This window comes from Stegodyphus dumicola, chromosome X1, assembly GCF_044657685.1.
Source record: "Stegodyphus dumicola isolate Sdum_Otavi_A_Nest chromosome X1, ASM4465768v1".
In the NCBI taxonomy this organism is placed as follows: Eukaryota; Metazoa; Arthropoda; class Arachnida; order Araneae; family Eresidae; genus Stegodyphus; species Stegodyphus dumicola.
The window spans coordinates 120,340,770-120,368,178 of NC_140780.1; the positions used below are offsets into that span (position 1 = coordinate 120,340,770).

A 27,409-nucleotide genomic window follows, 5' to 3' on the forward strand; every position below is an offset into this window, starting at 1 on the left:
CATTTACTTTGTGTTTTTATCTTTTCATATTTTATTTCAGTATTGCTTTTTTAATTCTTAAATATTTTGTAAAATGTGAAAAATTTGTTAAATTCATGAATTCTTTCAATTCTAAATATAATTTTCTTTCCTAGTTCTAAAAATGTATTCTTGGTATTGTAGAGTAACAAAAAGTCGTAGTATTCACTAAATTAATATGCGATTATCTTTAATTAAAGTGCATTTTGGTAATAGATTCATGATGGTTGTAATGTACACATGCTTCAAAAAGATTGCACGACTGAACAATTTTTTTCACTGTTCTGGGCAGAATCATGGTTCCAATTTCACATAAATAGATAAAGAAATAAAAATAAAATAGGCTTTCGCATAACGATAGTTTTGACTCATTTTATTAGAAATGTATGAAGCACATATCTTTTGTTCTGCAAAAGAAGTAAATATGTCAATGAATAATATGTTTCTCAGTGTGCTATTAGAATAAGAAATCCATACTCGTCTGACGCAAATTAACTGATATATATTTTTAATCAAAATTTTGCAGCAGAGATTTCAAATATTACTTTCAAGCACTAATAACTACACAGAAGTTTCATTTTTAAGTTTTTAAACACAGTTTTCGATCGTTTCAGCATCTTTTATAAGTGCTACGAACCGTCTTATTTCTCTAAATTTTCTTTAGCAAGGTAAGGAACAACACATTCAGTGGCACTTTTTTCGAACAATCGCTTTGCAGACACTTAAATTTCACACATGTCTCTCATGCATTTGTAGACGAAATAGTCCATAATTGAAAGCCTAATTTTATTCATCTAATTTCTTACATTAAAATCATAACCGCTTGTACTCTTTTTAAGATGTTCCTGGAAAAATATGCATTATTCTAAAATAAAAATGAGAAAATCATTTGAGATATTTTTTCTTCTCAAAACAAACTATTTTGCCAAAATATAATCGAAAATAATTTTAGAGCTATGAAATAAATTCAAGAAGATGAATAAATATTTTTAAATTCATTCAGTTGTATAAGAAAGTAAATAACAGCAGCACAACATTATAAAGCATCATCATAATATCAGCTGAGAGCTGTAAAACTTTTCATTCCTACTAAATGGTGTATATAACTCTCCTTTTAAAAGCTCGAAAAAGAGAATATATATCATGTGCATTTGGTGAATTGACGTATTAAAGGCATTGTTCTATATAAAATAAATATTTGCATGTTATTTTATGAAATAGAGTATCTGGAACCAATAAAATACCCTGTAGAATTTTAACAAATTATTTTATAGGATACAAATATGCACATGCTTTTTATGAAATATGTAAACCTCATGCAAATATAATTCTGTGTTATTAAAATTAAGGATTATGAAATTTATTTTAATATAAATATATTACACTACATAAAGAAATCTGCAGGCATCTTTATTCCCATTATTTTTCTATTATCATCGCAAAAAAAAAAAAAATAAGTCTATCTTATAAGCTAATTAGATTAGTTTAAAAATATGACGTGTGAAACTTTTTATCCTCCTTGCTTCAGTTTTTCTTATGACAGTTACACACTTTCTTTAATTTGATATAAGATCCATTTATTTTAAATACTTTTCTAAAACATTTTATAAAAAATAAGAAAATAATGCTAGCATAATGCAAAATAATTGGTTGAAAAGGTATGTGAAACTGGGTTCATTACCCCTATAAATAAATAAATAAATAAAAACATTAGACTAGCGGGCAAGCCCGCCAGCTGAGCGGGCTGAAGCCCGCTTTTCATTGTTCGTTTTTAAAAGAATTCCCATGTTAAAATTCGCCGAATTCGTAAGTTGGATCGAACTACCAGTGTTCAGCGATTCTGCGCGATCTGCGCCCGCTTTATTCACATATGCATCCAGAAGAGAGTGCATACACGATACACATGCGTAATTTCACGAAAATACCCATGGAGCCACCCCGTACGTCGGGATTGGAAAGTTGGACCGAACCACCGGTGGTTTTGCGCGGGCTGCGCCCGCTTTATTCACTAATGCATCTAGAAGGTACTGCATACACAATTCATATGCGGAGAATCCTGAAAACACCCATGCAGCCAGTCCGTTTGCTGGGATTCGAAAGTTGGACCGAACTACCAGTGTTCAGTGGTGCGGGCAATCCCGCCAGCTGATCGGGCTGAAGCCCGCTACATGAGGGAAGGGATGCCTTCGTGAAGCGCTCGCTTTGTTTACGTTAGGTCACTTGATTCACGCATGCATTCACAAGATATACGCTAGCTCGCATGATTGCTAGCGGGCGATGCCCGCTTTAAGCGGGAAATCGGGCAAGCCCGCTTTCGTTGGCCCGCTTTATTCGAAAGTTGGACCGAACTACCATTGAAACCCGCATTCGTTCGACAGGATTCGAAATTTGGAGCAAACTACCAGTGTTCAGCGATTTTTTCAGTACTGCGCACGCTGTATTCAGGCATGCATCCACAATTTCTGGACAGTACGCTGGAATTCGAAAGTTGGATCGAACTATCATTATTCAGCGATTTTACCCGGGCTGCGCCTGCTTTATTGAAGTATGCATCCACAAGATACTGCCAACACCTTACACATGCGTAAAATCAAGAAACCACCCATGGAGTCAGCCCGTTTGCCGGGATCGAAAGTTGGACCGAACTACCAGTGTTAATCGGTTTTGCGCGGGCTGCTCCCGCTTTATTCACATATGCATCCAGAAGACACTGCACACACGATACACATGCGGAAAATCACGAAAACACAAATGCAGGCCTCCCGCGCGCCGGGATTGAAAGTTGGGCCCAACTACCAGTGTTCAGCGGTTTTGCGCGGGCTGTGCCCGCTTTATTCAGGTATGCATTCAGAAGCATACATTATGCACATGTGGAAAATAATGAAAACACCCTTGCAGCCAACCCGCCCGCCGGGATTCGAAATTTAGACCGAACTACCAGTGTTCAGCGTTTTTGCGGACGCTTTATTCACGTATGCACGCAGATACTGCATACGCGTTACACATACGGAAAATAATGAAAACACGCATACAGCCAGCCCATTCGCCGATGACCGAACTACGGGTGTTCTGTGACTTTACTACTCAGCCGCTAATGGGCCGTTGTAGAAGGTGTAATCGCGAAAATTTTTGGGTTTGTTATTGAAACAGTATATTCGTTATTAAAATTCCTTTACTTTTTATAACTTCAACATAATCACACACAAAATTATATCAATATGCATATTAATGCAATTAATAATTCATAATTATTTATAATAAGAAAATATTCCATATACCATCTCAAAGGAACACATATTCAATTTAAAACCCTGAAGAAAAAAAATTTTGTCAAAAATTAAATAAGTATTTTAAATAGTAATTTTTTTTTTTTTTTAAAATCTGTAAAGAAAATCTTTAATCTAAAAAAGAAACAAATCGAAAGTAAATTTAAAATATTGGAAAAAAATGTAGTTTTATCATTGATTGCAGTTTAATCCACTTATCAATGGGATAAATCAATATACAATCACTTAACGACAACTAAATGAAGAGAGTGTTTCTATTTACTATTTTATTTTATCACACGCAAAATTGTAAATGTATAAAATTTGGATGCAATTTTTAAAGGAACAGAAACAGAAATATATAACGCGAATGAATAGATCTTTAAAAAATAGGAAGCAAAATATTAAATATATCGCAAAAATCTAAATAGAAGCAAAGTTATTAATTTTTAAATAATTCTCCACGCGAAAATTAGCGTTTTCACAGTTTTTAATTAATATCTCAGCTGATTAAAGTCGCACGAAGATGAGAATGGTATCAATGCGTTCCCAGAATTTTTTGGAATCCGGCGACACCTTTCTCGAATTCCAACTCAGCGCCGTTCCAAAGTTATTTGAAAAAAAAAGAATTTGACACGTGACCTTTTCACCAACACAAATCTCGAGCGGAAGCAATATCCCCCTCCCCTGCGCTTTCGAAAAAGCAATTTTATCTTAGCTAATCCCGAGACTGTTGCCACTCCGAAAAATGAAATAACGTTTTCGCAGTTTTTAATTAATAACTCCGCCGATTATTGTCGTACGAAGATGGGACCGGTATCGATGGATTCGTTGATTTTTTTCGAATACGTGGATATGCGTTTCGAATTCCAACTCGGCGCCGTTCCGTAGATATTAGAGAAAAACGAATTTGGAGGGCAGCCAAATCCCTAAAACAGGGAAAACCCGTGAAAGAAAGTGCAAAACGTAGGGAAAAATTAGTTTTTAATTAATATCTCGACTAATTAAAGTCGCACGAAGATGCCGATGGACAAAATGACTTCCCACGGACATTCCGAATCCAACGGTACCTTCCGCTAAGCTCTGCACCCAGCCGTTCCCGAGGAGATGATGTTACACCCAAACACACACACAGACATAGGCACACAGATTTTAATAGTATAGATCCAAACGGGCAATTTGTTTCATTTTACAGATGCATATATGTTTCAAGAGCATTTGGGTTAATGCCACTTTGGACTAAAAATATTTAGAAACGGCATATAATTAGAATTTCCGATACACAGGCTCGCAAGCTGTAAACAAAAATGTTTTATTCCTTACAGTGTCGCCATTGCTCGCTTTGAAACTGTTGAGTTTTTCAATCAAAAATCCATTAAAGTTTTACAGAATATGAAACAGGCAATAAAAACATATTCCATATTCTAAATTCGGGCTTCCAAGTGTCCTTGTTCGGGTGGAGGACTATGTGATCCAAAATGTGATGACTATAGGTAACATTGTTTACAACAACATTGCAAAAAATATACATACGTTCATGTAGATTCTCATTATTTAGTTTCTTTAAATACAGGGAGATAATATTTGGTGGCAACAGTTTGACAAGTGATTCGACGCAAAACGCCGATTCGAAACTAATAGCCCTTCTGTACTAACACTCATTTGGACTTTAAAAAGGAATTATAAAATTAAAAACATTAAAATAAAATCCAGAAGCTTTCAGATTTTTATATTACACCCAAAGGTAGTTTTTTTGACACTTTGTGTGTTACCTTTATTTATTAAATACCATATTCATCACAATTAAAGCACATAAATTCCAATTCAACAGCAATATCATAAAATATTTAAAAACAGCATATGTTTAGAGTTTCCGATAAACAGTCTCGCACGCTGGAGATAAAAATATTTTATTCGTTACAATGTTACCACTGTTCACTTTGAAACTGTTGAGTTTCCTAATCAAAAATTTGTCAAAGTTTTACCAAATATGAAAGAGATAATAAATTAAATTCGAACTTAAAAATTCCAGTTTCCAGTGTGGATATTCGAGTGGAGGATTACATTATTCTTAATTTGATGGCTCTTGGTACTGTATTTTTAATAATGCAAGACATATATTCATGAAGATTCTTAATTACTTAATTTCTTTAAATATAATACACGGTGATTATATGTGGTGGCAACAATTTAAAAGTTGATTCATTGTTTATAGTGAAACATTATAAAATGTCGTTTTGAGACTAGTAGCCCATCTGTCGTAGCGCTCCTTTGGGGTTAAAAAAAATTCGACTTTGTAAAACGAATTTGTAAATATATGTATATATAAATATAAAATCCGTTTTTAAATTTTGTATTTATTATGCACATATTTATCATGAAATTGAAGCATTTGCAGAAGATTTTCCTACAAAATTGTACTCGCAGAAATGCGTTTTTACATTCGGTCGAACGTCTTTTTCTTACGATACTGTGAAAAGTTTAGCCTGTATTTCTAAAAACAGAACGAGTATTTTCAAATAAAGTGCTTGTTGAAAAGAAACGGTAATGTAAAACGACTAGAAGAAAGAATAGGATATGCGTTGAAAATTAGAGGAGGGACGATAAGAATGAAAGGCAATATGCGTTGTCATTCTACTTATTATATATGGCACCTTTGATGAAAAAGACTTCTTTTCCTGTAGCCAGGAAAGTCAGTACGCCCTGGACATATATAACTATTATCTGTTTCTGTTCATATAACTGTGCTCACACTGTAAAATTTAGAATGATGCGAAAGAAAATTATAAAGTGCAGTTTACATTTAAATTTTTCCAATATTGATATTATTTGCCAATTGCATTAAAATTAGCTAACTACAGAGCACAAGAAATATAGTAAAACTAGAATTATCTTATTGCAGGTGTTGATTGGGGTTTGATTAGTACTGTATGCGAATAAAATTTTTGAATTGGTTTTAGTTGAACCTTGCTAATAGCCGAATGATAAAACACTTGCCGATAATTTGATTTATGTTCGAACGTAGGTGAATGAGATGACTGCATCATAGGTGTTTTGAGCAAAGTTAGTTTCCCTTAGACCCTTCACGATGGCAGTGCTGGTATGTTTGCAATAAGTAGCTCTCCTATGTTCTGCAATATCCAAATAGTATAGTATAAACTATTTTTTATTGAAAATGAATAAATTAAGCATTTTGTAAAAAAAAAAAAAAAATCTCGTTGAATTTTAGTTTCTTAGAGGAAAGAAGGAAAAAGAGATTATATATTTATTTCTAACTGAGCCAGCCAGCCAGCCATGTGAACAGAACTTAATTTTTACTTTTTTTAGTTGAAGTAGAAATATATTGTGCATTTTGGTGAATAAAAAGGGTTTTACACTTCAGTTTTGCCTTAGAATGTCATTTTGTAATTTTTTTTATGGAAATTAAAATATTTAATTTTTTGTGTTGTAAACCCTAGATGGGGAAAACATTCTCTGTATTAATATTATTATGTAATAATAAATAAATATGAGCCTGTATTATGTAATAATAAATAAATATGAGCCTATAGGAAGCAAACCTGTTGCAAAGACTTTTTTAAATATTCAGATAGATTGTGATCATATTATTCCGGGTATTCATTGAAATTAGTTGAATTTCTGATGCAAAGCTTATTTCTACTTCAGTGCATGTTTTATATAATTTCTAATATTTACACTTTGAGCATGTATATTCTTGAACACATAAATATTCTTGAGAAAAAACAAACTGAAAGGTGAATCTAATCATGATCAGTTCTACACAATTTTAAAATTCGTTAGCATTTGCATTTTTTTGAGCACAAACATAATTTTTTTCTTTTCATATTTCAAAACTTTCACCATTTTCACCCTTTAAAAATAACTGCATATTATTATACCGAAAAATGGGAAATCTTAATTCATTATATCGAAAACCAAATTATAAATATTTATAAAACTTTGTTTCTGCATTAGGTAACTGCACTGAAAGTAATACTGATAGAAAATGTTTAGTAAAACTATGCATTGCCTCTATTTAACTATGATATTTTGAAAAAATTATTTTCAATTTTCCGACTGCACATACAAAACTTATATTCAGTAAAATGCATGAAGAGCGTTGGCCCATCAGCGAATGAGCAATAAAGTCTAAAGTCTCTGAACACTGAGAATTCGAGTTTTGGCGAACGAGCTCACTGCATAGGTGTTTTCTTTGTTTTCCCCACGTGCAACATGTATATGAGACGGTTTCCCTCAGAAATTCCTCCACGAAGACATCTCTACCCTTAGGCAGGTAACCTTTGAGTGCTTTGCCATAGTCAAATGAAATAAAATTTAAAAAATAAGTAAGCATCATGTGCATTAGACTAGAGTCTCTGTTTAATTCTCTCTCTCTATATAGAATATATTGAAAGAATATAGAATATATATTTCTCTCTCTCTCTCTCTATATAGAAATAATATAGAATATATATTTCTGTATATATAGAGAGAGAGAAAGAGAAAGAGTTAAAGCTTTAGATATTAATAAAACCATAAGAATCAATTTGTCAAGATCTGATGTCTTTTTTTTCATTAATGCTGTTATAATTTTTCAACGCAGGAATTTCTAAGAGCACCTGTTTATTTGCTCTTAGCCATTCCCCCCCAAAAAAATAAATAGTGGAATAGTAAAATATACTGATATTTTCTTAGATTTTAAAGAAAACAATATCATTATGGCATAATTAATAAACCTGTGGCTTTCCTTACTCATGGCTATACACAAAAGCAGAAAATTGAATGACAAAATCTTAGACGTCTGTAATTATGATTAGCAAATAAACAAGTTTTTTACTTCATGTTTAGTTAATTAGTTCTGTCATTATGTCAAGTAAATTGTGAAATATTATTTATATCCGTAGCTTCAAATAAACTCAGTGACAGGGTTGCAACGCTACCTGGAAAACCGGAAGAAGTCAGGGAATTCGGAAATTGACCAAAAAATTCAGGGAAAAGTCAGGGAATTTGTTTTAGTCAAAATCTGGAAAAGTCAGGGAATTTCATACAATGATCCCGCCAAAAAAGGTAAGTTTTGCGCCGACGTCGGAAGAGATCACTTTTTTGGCAAATTGTGTATCACGTGAGTGTCATTCGGGCAGCTGGCATAGAGCCAATTTTCGCAGCTCCAATTTGATTGTCTTTTTAGAAAGGCAAAGCAAGTTTCCCGCAACTTTTGGTTTCCAGTAACCTCGAGAATCGCATGTGCAGTGCATGAACTAAAGAAAGTACCTGTTCTGGTATAAAACAAAATGGGTTTAATCCTGGTATACGGTACCATGAAGGTTAGAATTAAAAAAAATATGTATCGTAAAGAAGGAAAACCTCTCTGCAACAGACGTGGCTCGGTTCCATCATAGCGGGAAACAGCTGTGCATGCGCGATATATCTGTTGCCAAAGCTCAAAACCGGTGTCGAAGTTCGAAAGTCATGTTATCAAGAGTTCATAAAATGAATATCGTTTAAAATGTCTTTAAAGGAAAAGAAAATATTTTTTGGCGCAAGTAAATTAATTCATGGATTAGTTATTTTGAGGGGAGGGGAAATCTACGAAAATCCGTTTTTAAAATTATTCCGAAAAATCCAAGAAAAAACGTTCTTTGATAAAACGTTTCTTCTTGGATTTTTCGCAATAATTTAAAAGCGGATTTTCGTAGTTTTCTTTTTTGTCAAAGAATGTTTCTTCTTAACACATGTTTTTCAATTTCCTGTGCACATCGAGGAGAGGGAAATTCTGGCCGTTCCGTCGTCAAATCCCTTGGCAAATTTTCCCTCCGCTTTTTACATGACGTTCTTTGATCAGAATAATCTCCATGTATGGTACAGCGGGATTTGGCAACATGATGATGAGCAGTAAACGGGTCATTTTGTTCTTGGCGACAATTTTCAAAATCATGCGAAGGCCGTATCGTATACTAGGATTTTACCGCAAAATCTTTTTTTTTTTTTCCTTTTCTTTTCTTTTTAATAAATACCTTGTCATTTTGGCAGTAAAATAAAAAAATAGTAATCAATCATCTAGGATAACCATGTAATATAACTATATTCGCTAAAATATCGTTGATTATTCTAATTAAATTTTTAAGTAATTATCTTTATTTTTATGTTATTCATATCATTTAATGTTGCTTCTTCTCTCTAAATTTATTTATCATTAGTAAATAATATTTCCAAATTTCAGGAAATTTTCTCTGGCATAATCCTGAAATTAATTCTAGTAGTATGATGACATCACGAAATTTAATGCACATATTTTTTCCTTTTGTATGCTGCGAAATAAATATAAAATACCTCAATTTAGTAAAAAAGTATCATTAAATAGATTTCTTTCTTTCGTTTAGCTGCAGAATGTCTGTAAAAAAAGCCTTATTTTATTCCAGATTGGGCAGATTCTAATCTCAATCTTCAGTGGAGAAAACAACTCCTATTATAATTATATTTGTGTTTTCAAGTGTTAAGGTGCCTTTTAAGAATACACCTCATACAAATTAAATTTACCTAAAATCTAACCTAACTTTTAGCATTTCGTTGTGACTTATAAGAACCGGATTAGCCTCGTGTTGAACTGGGGATGATCATGAGTAATAAATAAAACGTACAGTTGGTTATCCAATGTATATATCTTAAATTTTATTAAGTTTTTTAAGCGGAAAAGTAAAAATTATCAAACAAAGTGTACCAAGAACAATTAAGAATAAATGTCCTCTGGGATTTATTGAATAATTAAGTGAATTTGCTACACAGTACAAGTAATATCATAATTAATTTACCTCTTAGCACAGCCAACATTACGCTGATAGACTGAAATTTTCTCAAAACATATGTGGAAAACCTGGAAAAGTCAGGGAATTTCATTCTCCTGTTTGAGTGGCAACCCTGCAGTGAGGATTAGAAAATCTCTTATTTTATTTGCAATTTCGGGGTCAAAAATACCCAAAATTGCAAATAAAATAAGAGATTTTCTAAGTTAACAAGATATTTTACTTTTTTCTTTATTAAAAAAGTAAACTATCGAAAATCATATTTTTTTAGTGAGAAAATATTCCTTTTATCCTAGCAAGCAATCGTATATAAGAGGTAAATTCATTAACTAAAGTGAAGGGTATTAGAAACACAAAAATATTTTGATTCGTATGCACATTGATTTCCATAAAATTAAAAATATATATATACAGAAACACACACATGTATACGTACATAAAAATGGAGGTTTACGAATGGGGGGGGGGACTAAACATTTACATTTTTTTTTTCTTTTAAAGTCTTGATTTTCAATTTCCCTCAAAATTTTCATTTGATAAAAAAATCCATAGTATAAAGCGAAGTTACTGTTGCAAGGTTAGATTGCTTTTGAAGCATTCTATTTGAAAACTCCCGAAGGGCAAAGTTCTGACAGTGATTGATACTTTTACAGCCGACATTAATTAGTTCATCTGGATGGTTCTCCGCAGGTGTAGGGGGTAAAGAAAAACTGCTGAACACTTTCAGTGGATACAGTGTCAGAAACCTTCCATGCTTTTGAAGCACTTTTGTTGACAAAGCTGTTGACGTTTACAAAACAATACCTTATCTCTTTCAAAACCTTCGGAGGGTTAATCTCACCACTTTTTTCTTGAGGATCACTGTAAAAATCAAGCAGTCCATGTTTTATCCCACTTTCCTTATGAAAATACTGCATGACTACTGGAAACATTTTAACATTGCCTTTATTCAACGAATCTGTTGCGTGGTCACAAGGTAGTGCTAGAAAAATGAGCATCAGCATCATCTCTTGGCACATTTAGAACACAAAAAGTGCATATATTTTTACAGATATTGGCTGCTCTGGTATCAAGTGATAAAATTATTTAAAAATATTCCTTTTTAGTTCTGGATTTACTGTGTATATCAGGGATGGGCAAACTTTTTCAGTCACGGGCCAAAAATTGAAAAACAAAACTTTGCCGGGTCAAGATAAATTTTTCTAAAATTTTAAAAACAATATACAAGTATTGCAATTTAAATACGTTAATCAGATGAATGAAATTTCGATTTCATGTTTGAAAGTTCCCTATATTGAGGTTCGAAGTGTGAGATGTACTGAATTCTAAAGATCGCGCCTAATTGCCCATTTGTCAGTCTACTTCTGAAATAATTCTTTGTAAGGTTCATAGTTGAAACCACTTGTTCAAATATATAAGATGAAGCAAACATAGCACTGACTATCTGTGCATGAGATATTAAATTTGGGAAGCTTGCTTTCGAAAATGATTTGTAAAACTCTGGCATATTTAGAAACAACTGCTTGAGATAACTGTTAGATTGCAACTCAGTTAATTCAAGCTGCAAATCCGACCTCGCTGCTTTACAATTTACGTTGATAGGCATGATAAAAATATCCAATTCTGTTTGAGTGGCACTGAAATCTTGAAACCTACGTTTGAACTCAAAATGCAGTTTTTTTTAAGCCATCTTCACAATTCTTAAGCTTCTCTTCATTTACTGAGAGTATTAAATTTAACCTCAGGAAATGAGACAAGTCATTCTTAGCTAGCTGCCCAGCAAACAGATTAAGTTTCAGTTTAAAAGCTTCGAGCCCAGATATCGTCGATAAATTGATTTTTCCCTTTCATCTTGACATTCAAGTTGCTCATATGACAAGGAAGATCCTTGAAAAATGCTAAGTCCGAAAACCATACTGTATCTTCTAACATTTCACACTCCGCAGAACACTTTTTCTCATGGAAGAATGACACAATGTCGTGTTTCAGCTGCCAAGCTCTCTCATAAACACATCCTGCACTAAGGCTCCTTACTTTCGTGTAATACAGTACATCAGAGTATTCAGATTGCACGAACTGAAGAAAATCTTGAAATTGCCTGTGAGTAAGCCCACGATTTTGAATAGTATTTACAAGCTTCACAACTGCATCAAGCACAACTGCACAAGGTTTCATATTCAATTGCAGATTTACACAAAGCATCTTGATGTATAACACAGTGTAGAAAAACAGTGTTGTTCTCGGGATAGTTTTGATTAAAGAGTCCAAGAAATCCAAGTTTTTTCCCTGTCATATTTGTTGCTCCATCTGTCGTAATATTACATATATTTGTCATAGGCACTTTCAAAATTAAAAGCTCCTCTTCAAATTCAGAAAAAATATTGCATCCCGTTGTAGTTCTCTTTAAACAACGCATATACGCCAGTTCCTCGGCATGCATGCGTTCTCATCTACACATCTTATAAATAACACTAATTGAGCAGGATCATTTATATCAGTGCTTTCATCCATAGCTATGGAGCAAAATTTAAACTGGCCAATCTTTGAATGTAATTGTGATGTCAAATTTTTATCGATGTCTTCGATTCTAGAAGTCACCATTTTTTTTAGATAAGCTTACAGTCCCAAAATTATTTTTCGTGTCTGGACATAAAACTTGGAGCGTGCATTGTTTAACAAACTCCCCATCACTGAGAGCTTTATTATTTATAGCAATATTGTATGCTACAGTGTAACTTGCATGTATAGCTGCTTCTTGGATACTGTTTACCTTCTTGAAAAAATTTTGTCGGCCTGATAATTTTTTACAAAGACTTTCTGAATTTTGTTTTCTTTCATATTCGGACATTGCTTCATAACTAGAATTCTTATGCTTAGATGTGAAATGACGGGAAGTGTTATATTCTTTGAAAACTTCTACAGCTTCATTGCAGATAAGGCACATTGGTTTATGTTTTACCATGTGTAAAAAAATATTTTCAGGTCCATTCATCATTAAAAGCACGACACTCTGAATCAACTTTACGTTTTTCAGTAGCCATTTTGGGGTTTACATAATTTATGAATAACCAAAACAAGCACTATCTATGCTATACTTTTAATAATTTCACCAATATTCACAGTGATGCTGTATGTCCGCAATGTTTCCATATGCAATCAATAATATTAGAACTTGCACCAAAAGAAAAAGCCGCTGTCTGGAGCTTAAAATCCGCAGTCTGCCACATGTGAGGTCTAATTTACCTACATTGGATTCCCATTTGTCTGCTCCCCGAGAAAGAGATAACGCTTGTTGGCGACAATCTACAGCTTTAACTAACAAAGAACTTTAACACTTGACCAATTGCAAGCTGTCTGTGCTTGCTATCTCCATCGATTTATGTGTTGTAGAACAAAAATAGAGTAAGTAAAAAGATCACCAGTCCTTTGAAAAAAAGGAAGGAAAAAGTAATATTTAAACAATGTAGAAAAGTAGATGAATATATAAATATATATTTCTTTTAATTTGCCTCAGACCTACAAGTTTAAAATTCTATCTGCGGTCCGGATAGAACGTTCCGGCGAGTCGTACTTGGCCCGTGGGCTGTAATTTGCCCATCCCTGTTGTAGATTATGTTTTCATGCTTTTTTGGTGATAAGAAGAATCTGGGAAGATTTTATCTCTTCTGTTGATTTAAACCAGTTTCATTTTGAAGTAGAATCTAAATATTTTTTTCCTTGCCTTGCAATGCTAATTATTTGAAATGCATCTGATTTTAGTGCTACTATTTACTGTAAATCTGATTTCTTTTGATTCTTATAGTTACACACTGGCCAATGAATTAGAAACCCAAGATCAATATTTTATTGGACTACTTTTTGCATGAATAACTGCTATGATTCGTTTGGGCATCAAGTCTGCATGCTTCTGGAGTGCATTTACATCCAGAGCATACCATGAATTGGCTATGCAGCTGTTTAGATCTTGTAAACTAGATGGAAGAGGAGATTGCTGTTGGATGCACCTTTCCACCGTATCCCACACATTTTCTATGGGGTTAAGATTTGGTGGCCAGGGAAGGTATTGGAAGTCAGACTGATGCTCAACAAACCAATTTTGAACACTTCTGGCATGATGTATAGTTGCATTATCGTCCATGAAGTATCTGTTGCTATCAGGGTAAAAACGCAGCATTGCTGGGTGCACTTGATCTGCCAATATCTAGGTGGCTGTTTGCCCTCTAGAAACACCAGGGCACCACTTCCATGCCAGCAGAACATGCCCGATATCATGATACTCCTAACAGACCCTTGCACAGTATGAGTAAGGGAAGGGGGCTTCATGGGGTTCTCTCAAAGTTTGACTTCTTCCATCAGTGCAAAATGAGGTGTGGCGAGATTCATCCGACCACATAACCCGTTTCTAATCCTCAGATGTCCAGTGTCTTCTTTCCTGGCAGCACTGCAAACGATTCTTGCATGTCTGGCAGAAATGAGCGGTTTTCTGAAAGGCACCTGACTATGCATTCCTATCTTCTGCAATTCTCTGCCCATAGTTCGAGTTGAAATCTGTTGGGAAGTGTCTTGGTTGAAGATCTGTATCAGTTGAAGCACAGTAGAGTCCCTGTTCTGCCGTACGATTAGTCGGATACAACGCCAAAAACTCTCTTGGAAAACTGTGCTCAGACTGCAGTTACTTATTTTTTAGAGAAGGACTATGGGTTCTGATTCCAACTTTTGAAAATCTTTGATATGGCTGCTGTTGAGAACCCAGTGCGATTTGCTGTCTTCGAAATCGAGGCCCCCGCTAAATGGGCACCAACAATAAGCCCTTTCTCAAATGTAAAAAAACTGTCATTTTTCCCATTTTACTTCATTCATCGTGAAAAAGCACTCTTACACCTTACTTATACCATACTTATACTAGCATTCTAACAATGTGTAACCCATGTCATAAAAAAATTTGCTTGCATACTTCATCCCTAGCACACATTCAAATGAAAATCTAAAAGGTTTCTAATTCATTGGCCATTGTGTGTGTATTGGGCTCTCAAAGTTTGTTCTTCATACCTTTTGCTTTTTCAGGAACATAAGTTATTTGAAATCAATTGCAATTGACAGAGAATTTCACAGTCATAAACATCTTTCGATCAGTTACAGAATTGCTTAGGTTTTCCACATATTCAAATTTCACATCATTTTGCCATTAATTGGTAAAATTTACTGTTTGATTCTTAAAGATTCCATCTCTGCTTTTAATTCTTGTGGAGTTTATACAGTACAAAGTCCGTAATCCTGACTCGTGGGGACTTCGGCGATTCCGGATTAGGGGTTTTTCCGGATTATAGATCATCAATTTAAATCTGGTAAGATGGCATGCAGAAATTATACAATTAAAAATATGAAACCGTAATTTATGAAATAAAGAGCAATTATGATCTAAAGGGTATCAAAGTTTATAAAAAAAAGCTTAATATTTATTTGTTTACTTTAGTAAACATTTCTTTCAATGTAAGTTGTTTAAGTTGCTTTGTTTTTTGTGCTAATACTTTCTCTTTAATTTTATAAACAGACATAATTTCTTGTTCAGTTACAAAGTTCCACTGTTCGAGGTCCTGTAATTGCTGTGTCGAGAATACCGACTAACTTGTCAATTGAAATTTTTTCGTTTTCATTAACATTCTCTGTTACTTTCTTCACTATCGGAAGCACGCATGGATAAACACTTTACTGGCTTTACGTACATGCGTAGCGGACATGCTCATCAAACCCGCATGCGTAAATGCATTACGCGCATGCATAAGTTTGTGGCTTTGAGGTCCGAATTATAGATCATTCTGGATAATAGACGTCCAGATTACGGACTTTGTACTGTACCATATTTTGTCAGTGTGGTTTGCCATTCGCTATCCGAGCTAAAAGAGCAGTAAAATTTCATGCTAAGAAACATACATTTTATGTGTGAAAAGGAAAAATGAATACATATGTGATAACTAATCATATTGGGCATAAAAATAAAATAAATTTTGGTTGTATGAGAATTATCAATACAGCTTGTTTGATTGGTGAATTTGGACCTCATTGAAGCCTTTCAAATTCCCGTAAATTATCTTCTCCAGTTAATGATATTAATTCCAATCTAGTTCTTGACATTTTCAAAATCTTAATAATTTAGTTTTTTTTTAATGTTTTGCTTGGTAGATTACACTGTATTTAGTTATTTTCTTTGCAGACCCCATTTTTTTCATGCAGAATGTTTGTCACTGCTTCCATCGTTTCAGAAAAATTTTCGCCTGAAGAAGGACCTGTGTCCAAATGTCATCAAGATTCGTAGATTTTATTTAAAATCTGTGCCAACTTGAAATTACTTTTTTGTCAAATCTGAAATTTTACACTGACACGTTTCTTTTCTAATTTGAGCTTTATTTAATGTTTATTTAAAATGTTGCAGTTTCAGAGATTACAGCAGCTCTACCTATTTTCAGGTGCATATGAATAATCTCAGCATTTATGAATTATTCCAAATTGTATATGTACAAAGGTCTGATTATGCATGACAATAACAATTGCACGGACAAAAATTTTTCGTATTCCTTTTCACACTGTTTCTTAGGGCCCACTAGCAGCTGAACAGTAAAGTTGCTGAACACTGCTAATTCAGTCCAGAGTTTGAATCCTTGCAAATAAGCTGGCTGCATTAGCATTTTTTTGTTTTTCCCCATGTGTAATGCGTATGTGAGCCTTTTTCCATTAGAAAGTTCTCCATGAAGGCATCTGTAGGCTTAGGCAGATTGCCTTCAATTTCTTTGTCATAATCAAACAAACCAAACTAATTCAACGTTTCTTTCATTTCAGATCGTCCTTTGTAAATCATAGGATGTACATATTTTCTATAGTTATGTATTTTGTATAAACTTTTGAATAAAACAAAACAGGGTAATGTAATGTTATGTTTTTAAATATAAAACTTTGATTTTGATGAGCTTATCAGATGACTTATCAGGTTTATCCGGTCATCAGAAGTTTTGCTACTTGGTATATATTAGCTTATAATTTAAGATATCTTGCTTTCTTACTTTCTTTAATAATGTAAATATCATCTTAATGAATGTAAGTTTATGAAAATGCAGACTAAAATAAGTAATTATACAAACTAAATTAATAAAGGCTGTTAAAATACTGGCCTTCATGACAGATCTAAAATCCTGTGCCACTCAGAGGGTTAATAAACATTACAATGTCTTGTATTTTTCTCTGTCTTGATGACTATGTGTTTGATGTTTTATTTATGAAATCTTCATTTGAATTTTATGTAGGATGAAGAAGCTTGGTCTTAATACTTACATGTATGCTCCAAAAGATGATTTTAAGCATAGAGCTTATTGGAGGGAGTTATACTCAGTTGAAGAAGCAGGTGTGTTTCCTTTGTGTTTGTACTTTTTTTAAATATTACTAGTGTATTGATATTTTAATATTTTCTAGTACATTGATTGTTTATTTTTTAATTTATTCTAGCTGATATAAAAATTTACTGGTGTAAAAAATAGCAAAATATAATATTTAATAAAGTAATTTTTTGCTCTCATTCTTTGCAATGCTAGTACCTGACACTGACTAAATAGAAAAGACTGTTTATCGCTTGTAGTGGAATTTGGGTTTAGATTTGAGCAAATAGAATCGTTGCACTGCATTTTTTTGGGTTTTAGCCTGTGTGTATTGGGATCATGAATGAATTTCTCTTAGAAAATGCCCTGATTAGGCATGACTTTAAACAGGGAGCACTTATTGGATATGATCTGCTGTATGTAATCAAATTTTGTAACTCTAAATAGTACATAATTTTATTATAAAAACCTAAAACTAGCTCACACAGAAAACTTGGAAAGGGCATTAGTTATAACATTCTAAAGGAAACACTGAAATCTTGTTGCTTGATTTTTCTATTAGTGCACTGCTTCAGAAACATTAGTAACATATTAGAAAGTTCTTGAAGGGTTTACTAGATTGGAAGCAGTATCACAAATATGCATTCAGTAATAATATGATAAGAACAATAATACAAGTGTATTAATGTTCAATGTAAGTAATTAATGAGCTTTAAAAAACATGAACTTGGTAGTTTTCATTATTTTAAAGTATTTTTCTGGGAGGGACATAATTGGACAAGTCAGAAAATTAGAGCATAATTATTAGAATATTTTATTTCATAATTTAAATGTATTATGCATGAATGGCATGTTGATGGCATGCATGAATAATTATGAATTAAATAATTTGTAAATGCGTCAAATTTGACTCGATAATGAGGCCCACCAGCGGTTGAGCAGAAAAGTTGCTGAACACTGGTAGTTCGGTCCGAGGTTCAAATCCCACGAATGGGCTGGCTGCATGGGCGTTTTTGTGGTTTCCCCATGTGTAACACGTATATGAGTCAGTTTCCCTTAGAAAGTTCTCCACGAAGGCATCCCTCCCTTTAGGCAGATAGCCCTCGTATGCTTTGCCATAATTAAATAATCGAATCCAATCCATTATAAAAGAACAAATATAGCTCATTAGTTAAACTTTTCACTACAATAAAAGAAGATAAGTATAAAATAAAACTCTGCTTTTTAGATAAATATAAGATTATTGTAAAAGATTAAATATCTCTTTACGCTGCATTGTAGACCAAAGTTTCAGTTGAAAAAAATGAATCAAAAAGTAGTCTTTCGGGTTGATAGTTTGGTCATTTGGCATCTTTAGATCAGAAGTTCACAAAATTCAAAGGAAGGAAACATGGATGCTACGCAAACAAATAACATTCGTAGGAAAATCACAGCAAATGAAAACATACTTTTCAAATGTTAACTGTTTTACTTTCTTACCTGTTTCATATACTTTTCATGTAAACAACACGGACTGGCTGCAATAGGCAACTTCGTAATTATCTCCATGTGTAACATGTATACGAGCCAGTTTCCCTTAGAAAGTCCTCCACGAAGGCATCCCTCCCCCTAGGCAGATAGCCCTGGTGTGCTTTGCCGTAATCACACATACACATAATTGACTCGATAATGTTAACTAATATGGAATACTAAACTTTGAATTTGAACAAGTTCTTTCTTTCGTGGAGATTGGAAACAATATTTGAACAGTTGAAACTGCAGTGTGAAAGCAGCTTAGACCACAGGTCTCAAAATCAAAATTGCAGGCCTAGTGCATGGCTTGAAAGCAGCTGGCAGGCCAGAATTGTTTAACAAAATAAGACTAAGTTTTAAATAGCTAACAAAGTTTTAACTTGCTTCCAAATTTCGCATGCTAATTATTTATCAAAACATGCATAAACAACAACAATAATAAAGAAAAAAAATCAAATTTGTAATGTTTATTTCCCATCAGTAAGAAATTTATAGTGGTTAGATTTTGTAACTGAAATATACAGAAAGCTAAATATTACATTTTTGGAACAAATTCATAGAAAGTTTTTAAACTTCCCAATGGGGACTAGACTTCCGAATAAATAATCGCTACCTGTTGATCTTCTTTTATCTGTTACATTTTTCTTCGTAACATGCAGAAAAAAATGCATTGTTTGTAAATAATTATGCATTTCTCTCTTTTTTTAGTCCATTTTACTTTAGATTTTGTTAAAGTTTCAACCTCAGAGAAAAATTACTAGAAACCATCACGAATCATAAATGCTCAATTAGATGTTGGTATTTTATATGAACATTTTAAAATAATCATTCTTTATCAATAAGCAATCTTTCACGAGTTTGCTATCACTAAATGGTTTTGATCTTTTTTCAATGATGTGAACGAGAGCAAAACTTGCGTGAACTATTATTGCTTCACTGGATTTATTTGCTTATGCAAAAACATTTTGATGATGTAAACCAGATTTTTAGAAAGTGACTTTTCTTTTCTCTTTGTCTTCTTATATTTCACATTTTTCTTTGATTTGTTTCATATTGGTGACATAAGTTGTATTGCCTTAAGATTAATGAACCATTCAATTTTATTGTGCACACCACCACAAAAGAATATAATTTATCTTGTAAAGCATGTCTTCGTTCAATTTTATTTTACCCTTTGTTAAAGATTGCTCGTAAAATCACTGTTTTATTTTTATTTGCAAATTTAGTTAAAAAAAGATGAATTTTCATGTAAAAGCAACCCTCAAAATTTTCACGCACTATTTCAAATGATAGGTATTGGTGTAATGTAGATCTAACAGCAAGTACAAGTAAACATGATTTATAAGTCATACATTAGTTTTTCTTTGTATGTATAGCAATATTACCTGTATAGCTGCATATCCAGATTACCAACTAATGATTTATTGAAGAAAAGTACCAACTCAATTAGGGAAATATGGAAACACAGGAATACTAAAGTTCCACCAGCTGTTGGCTGGCAAATAAATCTATTGATTTTACCCACCTTAAAACACTCATGGCCTGCATATAAAGTCCAACTTGTTCATTCTATTTTAGTTCAGCAACATATAAATTCAGTCTGTATTACTTCATCTCTAATGTTGTTTATACATTAAATTGTCATTTTCTGAGATGGAAATGATTAACATACTTTTTCCCTCAATAATTTCTTTTGTGAGCCTATCAGAATGCTGTTATCTCAAATGCGTTTTATGTGTACATAGGCTATATGCTAGCTTTGATATCATTTGGAATACGATGACTGCTAAAATATTTCTAATGGTTTTCTAAAGTATCAATCACATTATGTTTAAGCTGCGTGGGACTTGACGTCAAAAGGGACAATTCTCAGCACCCGCACAATTCCAGGAAACCCACGTAGCTAGGTTACCATTTTCACTTACTACAAAGACTTGAAAGCCAAACACTAATTGATTATCACTCGGATTGGGATTACGTGAGGCTTCAGAAGCAGAACTTTTGTCTGATTGGTAAGTCTCTGCCCAGGACTGAGGTCTAGCTGAGGCATTTTCGATGAGGTTTGAAAAAAAATCCTGCATAGCCGCAACATTGTTTCCGTAGCTAGGCAGAACTTCAGTGCAGGCGGGGCTCTTTTTTTCTAGGAATCCTCCCATTTAAACCAGTGCTACCAGAATCTCATTACTAAAAAAAAGTCCTGTCTAGCAGGGACATAGCCATATGTGATAACCTCTTAATAAACACTATATTGCAGTCCACTACACGATGAATTTATGCTGTATCTAAATTTATGAGATTTACATAAACAAATGCATGACTGAAGTGTGTTGGCAGGCTTACCAGTTTGAGACTAGCTTAGACAGTAAAACTCTGATTTTTTTTTTTTTTTAATTGTCAAAAAGTGGAAGATTTGCTGGGTTATTAGGATAATTTTAACAAAAATTGCAGTCTTAACACTATTCTGTTATGTAATCAAAGTTCATGAGTACATTAAGTGGAAACAGTGTCAATTGTTTTGAATCTTCACATGCACGCAGACAAACGCATAAGTAATTGAAATATATAACTTAAAAAGGAAAGCATATATTATATTTTGCAAGAATTTTTTAATGAAATGAAATAAATGAATGATGAATGAAATATTATAAATTGGAATCAATGTTGAAAGAAGTAATTAATCATCAGAACAGTTCATTTTTCAGACATTCTTTACTTTCCGTCTCAAAGAAATTTCTCATTTGATATATACTTCTAGCTAGTAAATATATTTATTAGCTAGAAATGTATATATTTCTAGCTAGTAAAATGCCCCTAAGCAGAAATATATTCTTAAGGTTTGTGCAAGAAGCTTGCATTCTAATTCTCAAAACTACCAAAACATTTGACGCTCAAAATAATAAAGTGTATCTCCTCTATATCTAAATACCCATGGCTGCTGAGGGGGTATTAAAGCTGGTTTGAGAATATTTTAAATGACATTATAATACTGCCTTGTTAGATTTTGAAAAAAAAAAAAGAAACATTTAATCTAATTTGTATGGCACTTCTTGAGTGCAGGATAGGTTAAAATCCAGTGAGAAAAAGACATTGAAGTATGCTGAAATTGGTAATAGTTACTGAAAAAGTTTTGTATTGTCTGTGCAAAAGGGAAGGTTGCATTATCCTGTTTAGTACAAACAAGTATCATGGCATTCTTGAAGGAATGCAGATAGTACGTAATTGATAGAGCCATTACCAACCTAATGCTAATGAGGTGGATTCACAGCCTGTGTATTGTCTCCATGTTTTTAAAACATTATTTATTCAATTAGGCATACAGTACTAATGATCCATTGTCTTATTTTCTTTAAAACAGATAAAGCATGACCTGATGGCATGCTATCATAAATGGTACTCACTAATCTGCTACCAGCAATTCATGCAATTCATGTTGTATAGTACTGTAATGGAGTATGTGGTACTAGCATTAAACTGAAGTATGGTTTTGCACTTTACTTTCATTGGGTGATTATGTTCATTATCAGATAATGGTTCATCTCCTTTGGCACAATTAGTAAATATGTACCTTTCTCATCTCTCATTCAGCCTTTGGAATATTTCCGTTTTGCTATTTTGTCTTGGAAACTGAAGCATGTGTACCACTGTAGAAGCAAGTCATTCCATTCGTCTGCCATGTCAGTATTTACCCTGGGGTCAAGTAATATTAAATTATCAGTAGAGCTGCTAGCTGTTAAACCCCACTAAACAGGATTGCCAAGACTATTATGCCATGTATCTATTACAGTCAAAAGTCGTTAATCCGGACTCGTCGGGACTTCGGCGATTCTGGATTATCGATTTTTCCGGATTATAGATCATCAGTTTAAGTCTCGTAAGATGGCATGCAGAAATTCTAAAATTAAAAATATGAAACCGTAATTTATAAAATAATGAGCAATTATGATCTAAAGGGTATCAAAATTTACAAAAAAAAAAGCTTAATATTTATTTGTTTACTTTATTAAACATTTCTTTCAATGTAAGTTGTTTAAGTTGCTTCGTTTTATGTGATAATACTTTCTCTTTAATGCTATAAACAGACATAATTTCTTGTTCAGCTACCAAGCTCCGCTGTTCAAGTCCCGTTAATTGCTGTGCCGAGAATACCGTCTAACTTGTCAATCGAAATTTTTTCGTTTTCACTAACCTCTCTGTCACATTCTTCATGTCTTTATCCATTTTTTGCAGCAATTCCACTTTTTGTTTGTTAGACATCGAAACATACTTTCGTTTTGTAGATCCTTTGGAAGTTCCAGCATCAGAAATTCTATTTGACATAATCGAAAGTTCAAGTTTACTTTTATAAAATTGCTCTTACAGTCTGCAAAAAATAATAAGCGGGATCCAATTCGAAGTTTAAGGAACAACGCAATCATTAACATTAACTGAAATATATAATTAGATAATTTTAGCTTACACCGTCTGTTATACATTAAACACGCAGGCGAAAACGTATTCTGCACTTGCGCACACGCATATGCGCAGTAGTCAAGGTCTTACGCGCACGCGTAAAACGGCTGTGCGCATGTGCCAAAGCGGCGCATGCGCAGAAAGTTTTTAGCTTTGAGGTCCGGATTATAGATCATTCCGGATTATGGGTGTCCGAATTAACGACTTTTGACTGTATTCACTGTAATTATCTTGACTAGAAGAGTAACTGTGTCTAACTTTATGATACTTAAGTTTATACTTTATTATTAGTTTTTAAACAACTGGATTATAGTAGTCATCTCACGATCTGTGACTGCTTAATCCATGAATGCTTGTAATCTGTTTGCTCATCTTTGGATGAAAACAGACAAAGTTTTGAGTTTTAAAAAATTTAGTAATATTAATGGTAATTTATGATATAAATATGCAAATAAACTTCCTAACAAAGTTACAGTATGTTTATAATATATTTTGCGAGAAGCGAGTTTATTTTGTACTGAAGTTATTTAGAATTTGCTTTGTAGGTGTAGTCACTCTTTTTAATATTGGGAATTCTTGCTTTCATTTTAATTAAATCGTTACTTAAGGCTGTACATTTGTCTTTTAAAATTTTGAGTTCAAGTTTCAATACTTTATTTATCTACAACTTTGCAGGCATTGAATTGCATCTGGTTTGTATACATTCCCCACAAGCTTATTTACATCAGTTGTGAATAGTAGTAGATACTTAAAAATAGAATCTGTAGAGAATTTCTGTTGCTAGAAATAGAAATTATGGTAACAAGCAGTTAAAAATTTTCTTTTAAAAAAACAAAATTTCAATTTTTGTATGCTGCAGATAGTGTTCTTAAGCTAGTTAATTGTACATGGACAATACATAATAGTATAATTAGATATGAATTCAACTAGAGAAAACAAATAAATGCTTGAGATTTTGTAAACAGTGTGTTTATGCAATTATCAATTTTTCTTCTTGTTCAAAAGTGTAAAAACTACTTTGAAAGACATTTGTTTGGATGGGTATGCAATTTTTCAGTCAGTACTTTGATGCATACAGTAGAGTCCTGCAAACTCGACATAATGTGGACTGAGAGATTGTCGAGTTTCATGGAATATGAGGTGGATTTTTCAGTGTTTAACAGTAAATTACTTCTAGACATTTGTAGCACAATATTGTACATGGAAAAAGTACAACACATAATTAATTTAATGTTTTTTTTTTTTTTTTCATGTGAAGTTCTAGCACAATAGGAATCATAAAAAGAACAAATACCCTAGGTTAATTGAGTAAAAAAACTCGTGTACAAAAAAAAAAAAAAAAAAAAAAAAAAAAAAAAACTTATTAGTAAAGATTGGTAGAAAAGTATCATGGGATGGTAGATTGTCATTCACACTCATTCCGTCATCATGTAGCTTCAATGCATAGGCGCTGGAGGAACAAAATGTCCATACTAGATGCACCTTGCTTCTCCATGTAATGGTGCATTCTTTCATTGGCCTTCAGTCCTAAACTATGGGTCATCATTTTAGCTTTTCGGTTATTTTCAGTCTCTTTGTTTTTTATTCATCTTCATTTTTATCCACATTGTTTTTCACTGGTGCAACTATTTTTGCATGCCCTAAAATTTCACAATTTGTATCTTGTCCCATTCATTCTTCAACATTACCATCAGTAACTTCTTCGCAGCCTGGAACTTTCTTAAGTAAGTGAACTATTTCACAGTCTTCTGTCTCTTCTCATCTTTTTTGTGTAATTCGTTTTCTTAATGGTCTAGCAACTTTCTCCAGGAACAAATGAGGCTTGTCTGCTCGTTATCACTCCAAGAATGAGCTATCCATCCAACAACATCTAACATATTTATTTTTTTCAGTTTCTCCATTACATCACAACCTTCCTCCATGGGTAGGACAAGACATGAAAGAAGTTTACACCTGTATTTTTTTCTTCAGTCCCTTCAAAATGCCCTGGTCCATCAGCTGACACTCTGAATTTATGTTAGGAGGGATAAACATGTCTCATATCTTCATCTCATAACTGTTCTGCATCAGGAAGGGATAAGGCATTGTCTAGAATGAGAATCGAATAGAAATAGAATAGAAATAGATTTTTAGATTTAAAATAATTTCTGCCGATGGAACAAACTGCTGATGACACCAGTCGTTAAATATTGCTCCATTCATCCATGCGTTTGATAGGTTCCGGTACCAAACAGCAAGATCGTTGTCGATTTTGGTTCCATTAATGTACTTTTGTACATTTTTAAATGTCCGGGCATTTTTTGGTGCTAATTTTAGCTTATGGCTGCCTTTTTTTATTGCTGCATGCCAAAATTTTGACTCTTTTCTTGCTTTTTTTGTAGCCAGATGCAGATTTGTCATGCTAGGAAGCCAGCGCTTTCAAAGGTAGCATTCGAAAATTCATCCCGGTCGCATCTCGGTTATAAGTTTGATCTCCAGATGAACCTTCTTTTTCAATTATTTTGTGGAAATTATTCTTTAATATTGCAGCATTTTCCAAGTTAGCAGATAGCTTTTCCTCACAAACGTTTAACTGTCTGATACTGTACTGCTTTTTCCATTTGTCGAGTCAGCCAGCACTAGCAGTAAATCCAGGCTGTCCTTGAAATTCATCATAAAATTTTAGGTGTTTCTCTTGTAAAATTGCTCATGAAATGGGTGTTCCTTGGTGGCTTTGCTGCCTGAACCACAAACAAAGTGCCTCGCTCACTTTTTCGTATTCACCACCTTTCATACATTTTCTTTTTTTTAAACTATCCATACAAGCTCATTTTACACACGAAGACTCGATTTCGGACCTCTTTTCGCACTGTATCAAAGTAGTCCAACACCTAAATCCATTGTAATTTTGTTTACACTTTCCCCTTTGTCCAGTCTCTTTAAGGTGTATATAGTTTCATTTCCATTCCCAAGTTAGTTTTTCTTTTCAAACTGCATTTTCACTTCACAGAATTTCAAACGTTCCTTAAAATGTGTAACACTTATACATCTGGATGTGAACTGAGGAAGGAAACCCACAATGAACTGTTATGAGTTTAGTTTTTTGTAAGATGCAGTAACAAAACTTCAGACAAGTCTCGCAACATTTCACAACAATAGAAAGGAATGTGAGTCATGAGCCAGCTGGTACCTGACTTTCTTCATATCCTCGTATTAGGCAATTCCAAGAATTAATGGCACATTGAAAAAAAAAAAAAAGGGGGGGGGGCAAAATTTACAGAAAAAGAACACTCAAATATTTGAACACTGCTCTGTTTGGCCTAGAGATATCCTTAAAAAGTTGTAGTTATATGGAATGTTGAGATATCAGGTGCCGAATTTGCGGGACTCTACTGTATTTGCAGAATTCTTTGCAGCTTCAAAAAGCTTTTTCTTTAATTTTCCCTTTTTCTCTCCACTACATTTTCCTTTTGCATTGACATTTTCTTTGTAAAAGAATGTACAAAGTACATTGTTTGAAAGTTATAATAAATTTCTATTAAACAAATCTTGAAAATACTTAAAATTTAAGCTTGTGTTGCTTAGTTATTTCTGTGCAAGCAATCCAAATTTGAAATTAGTGCAGAAGAAATATAAACAAAACTTCAGTAGACATGACTTGTAATTCACAAAATGTACTAATACACACAACCCTTAGCATCACAGAAGATCAGGATTCTGTTTGTATGTATTTCATGCTACAAATTGAATGCTAAAATTTATTTTTCTGAAAATAATTTCTAAATTTACATTTTATTTGTAGAGCATTTGACATCACTTATCCAGGCTGCTGAAGAAAATGATATAATTTTCTTCTATGCTCTTTCACCTGGCTTAGATATAACATACTCAAATCCAAAGGAAATTACAGCTCTGAAACGTAAATTAGAACAGGTGAGTATTGAAACTTTTTGTATCTTCAATTTGATGTTTCGTGCCATAAATTTTTTAGATTATCAAGGTTAAAAATTGAACTTTAAAT

At 33.2% G+C, this 27,409-nt stretch overlaps 1 protein-coding gene across 5 annotated transcripts in view; it reads left to right on the plus strand.

Moving 5' to 3' along the window:
• The window catches only part of Oga (O-GlcNAcase), a 102,498-nt gene that overhangs the window by 35,606 nt on the left and 39,483 nt on the right, over positions 1-27,409 (plus strand). For all 5 annotated transcript variants that reach the window (XM_035360576.2, XM_035360571.2, XM_035360573.2 and 2 more), the window contains exons 3-4: positions 17,380-17,477; positions 27,191-27,321. In XM_035360576.2, the coding sequence (XP_035216467.1) occupies positions 17,381-17,477; positions 27,191-27,321 (228 nt within the window). In that variant the 5' untranslated portion in view covers position 17,380. The remainder of the gene's footprint in view (positions 1-17,379; positions 17,478-27,190; positions 27,322-27,409) is intronic.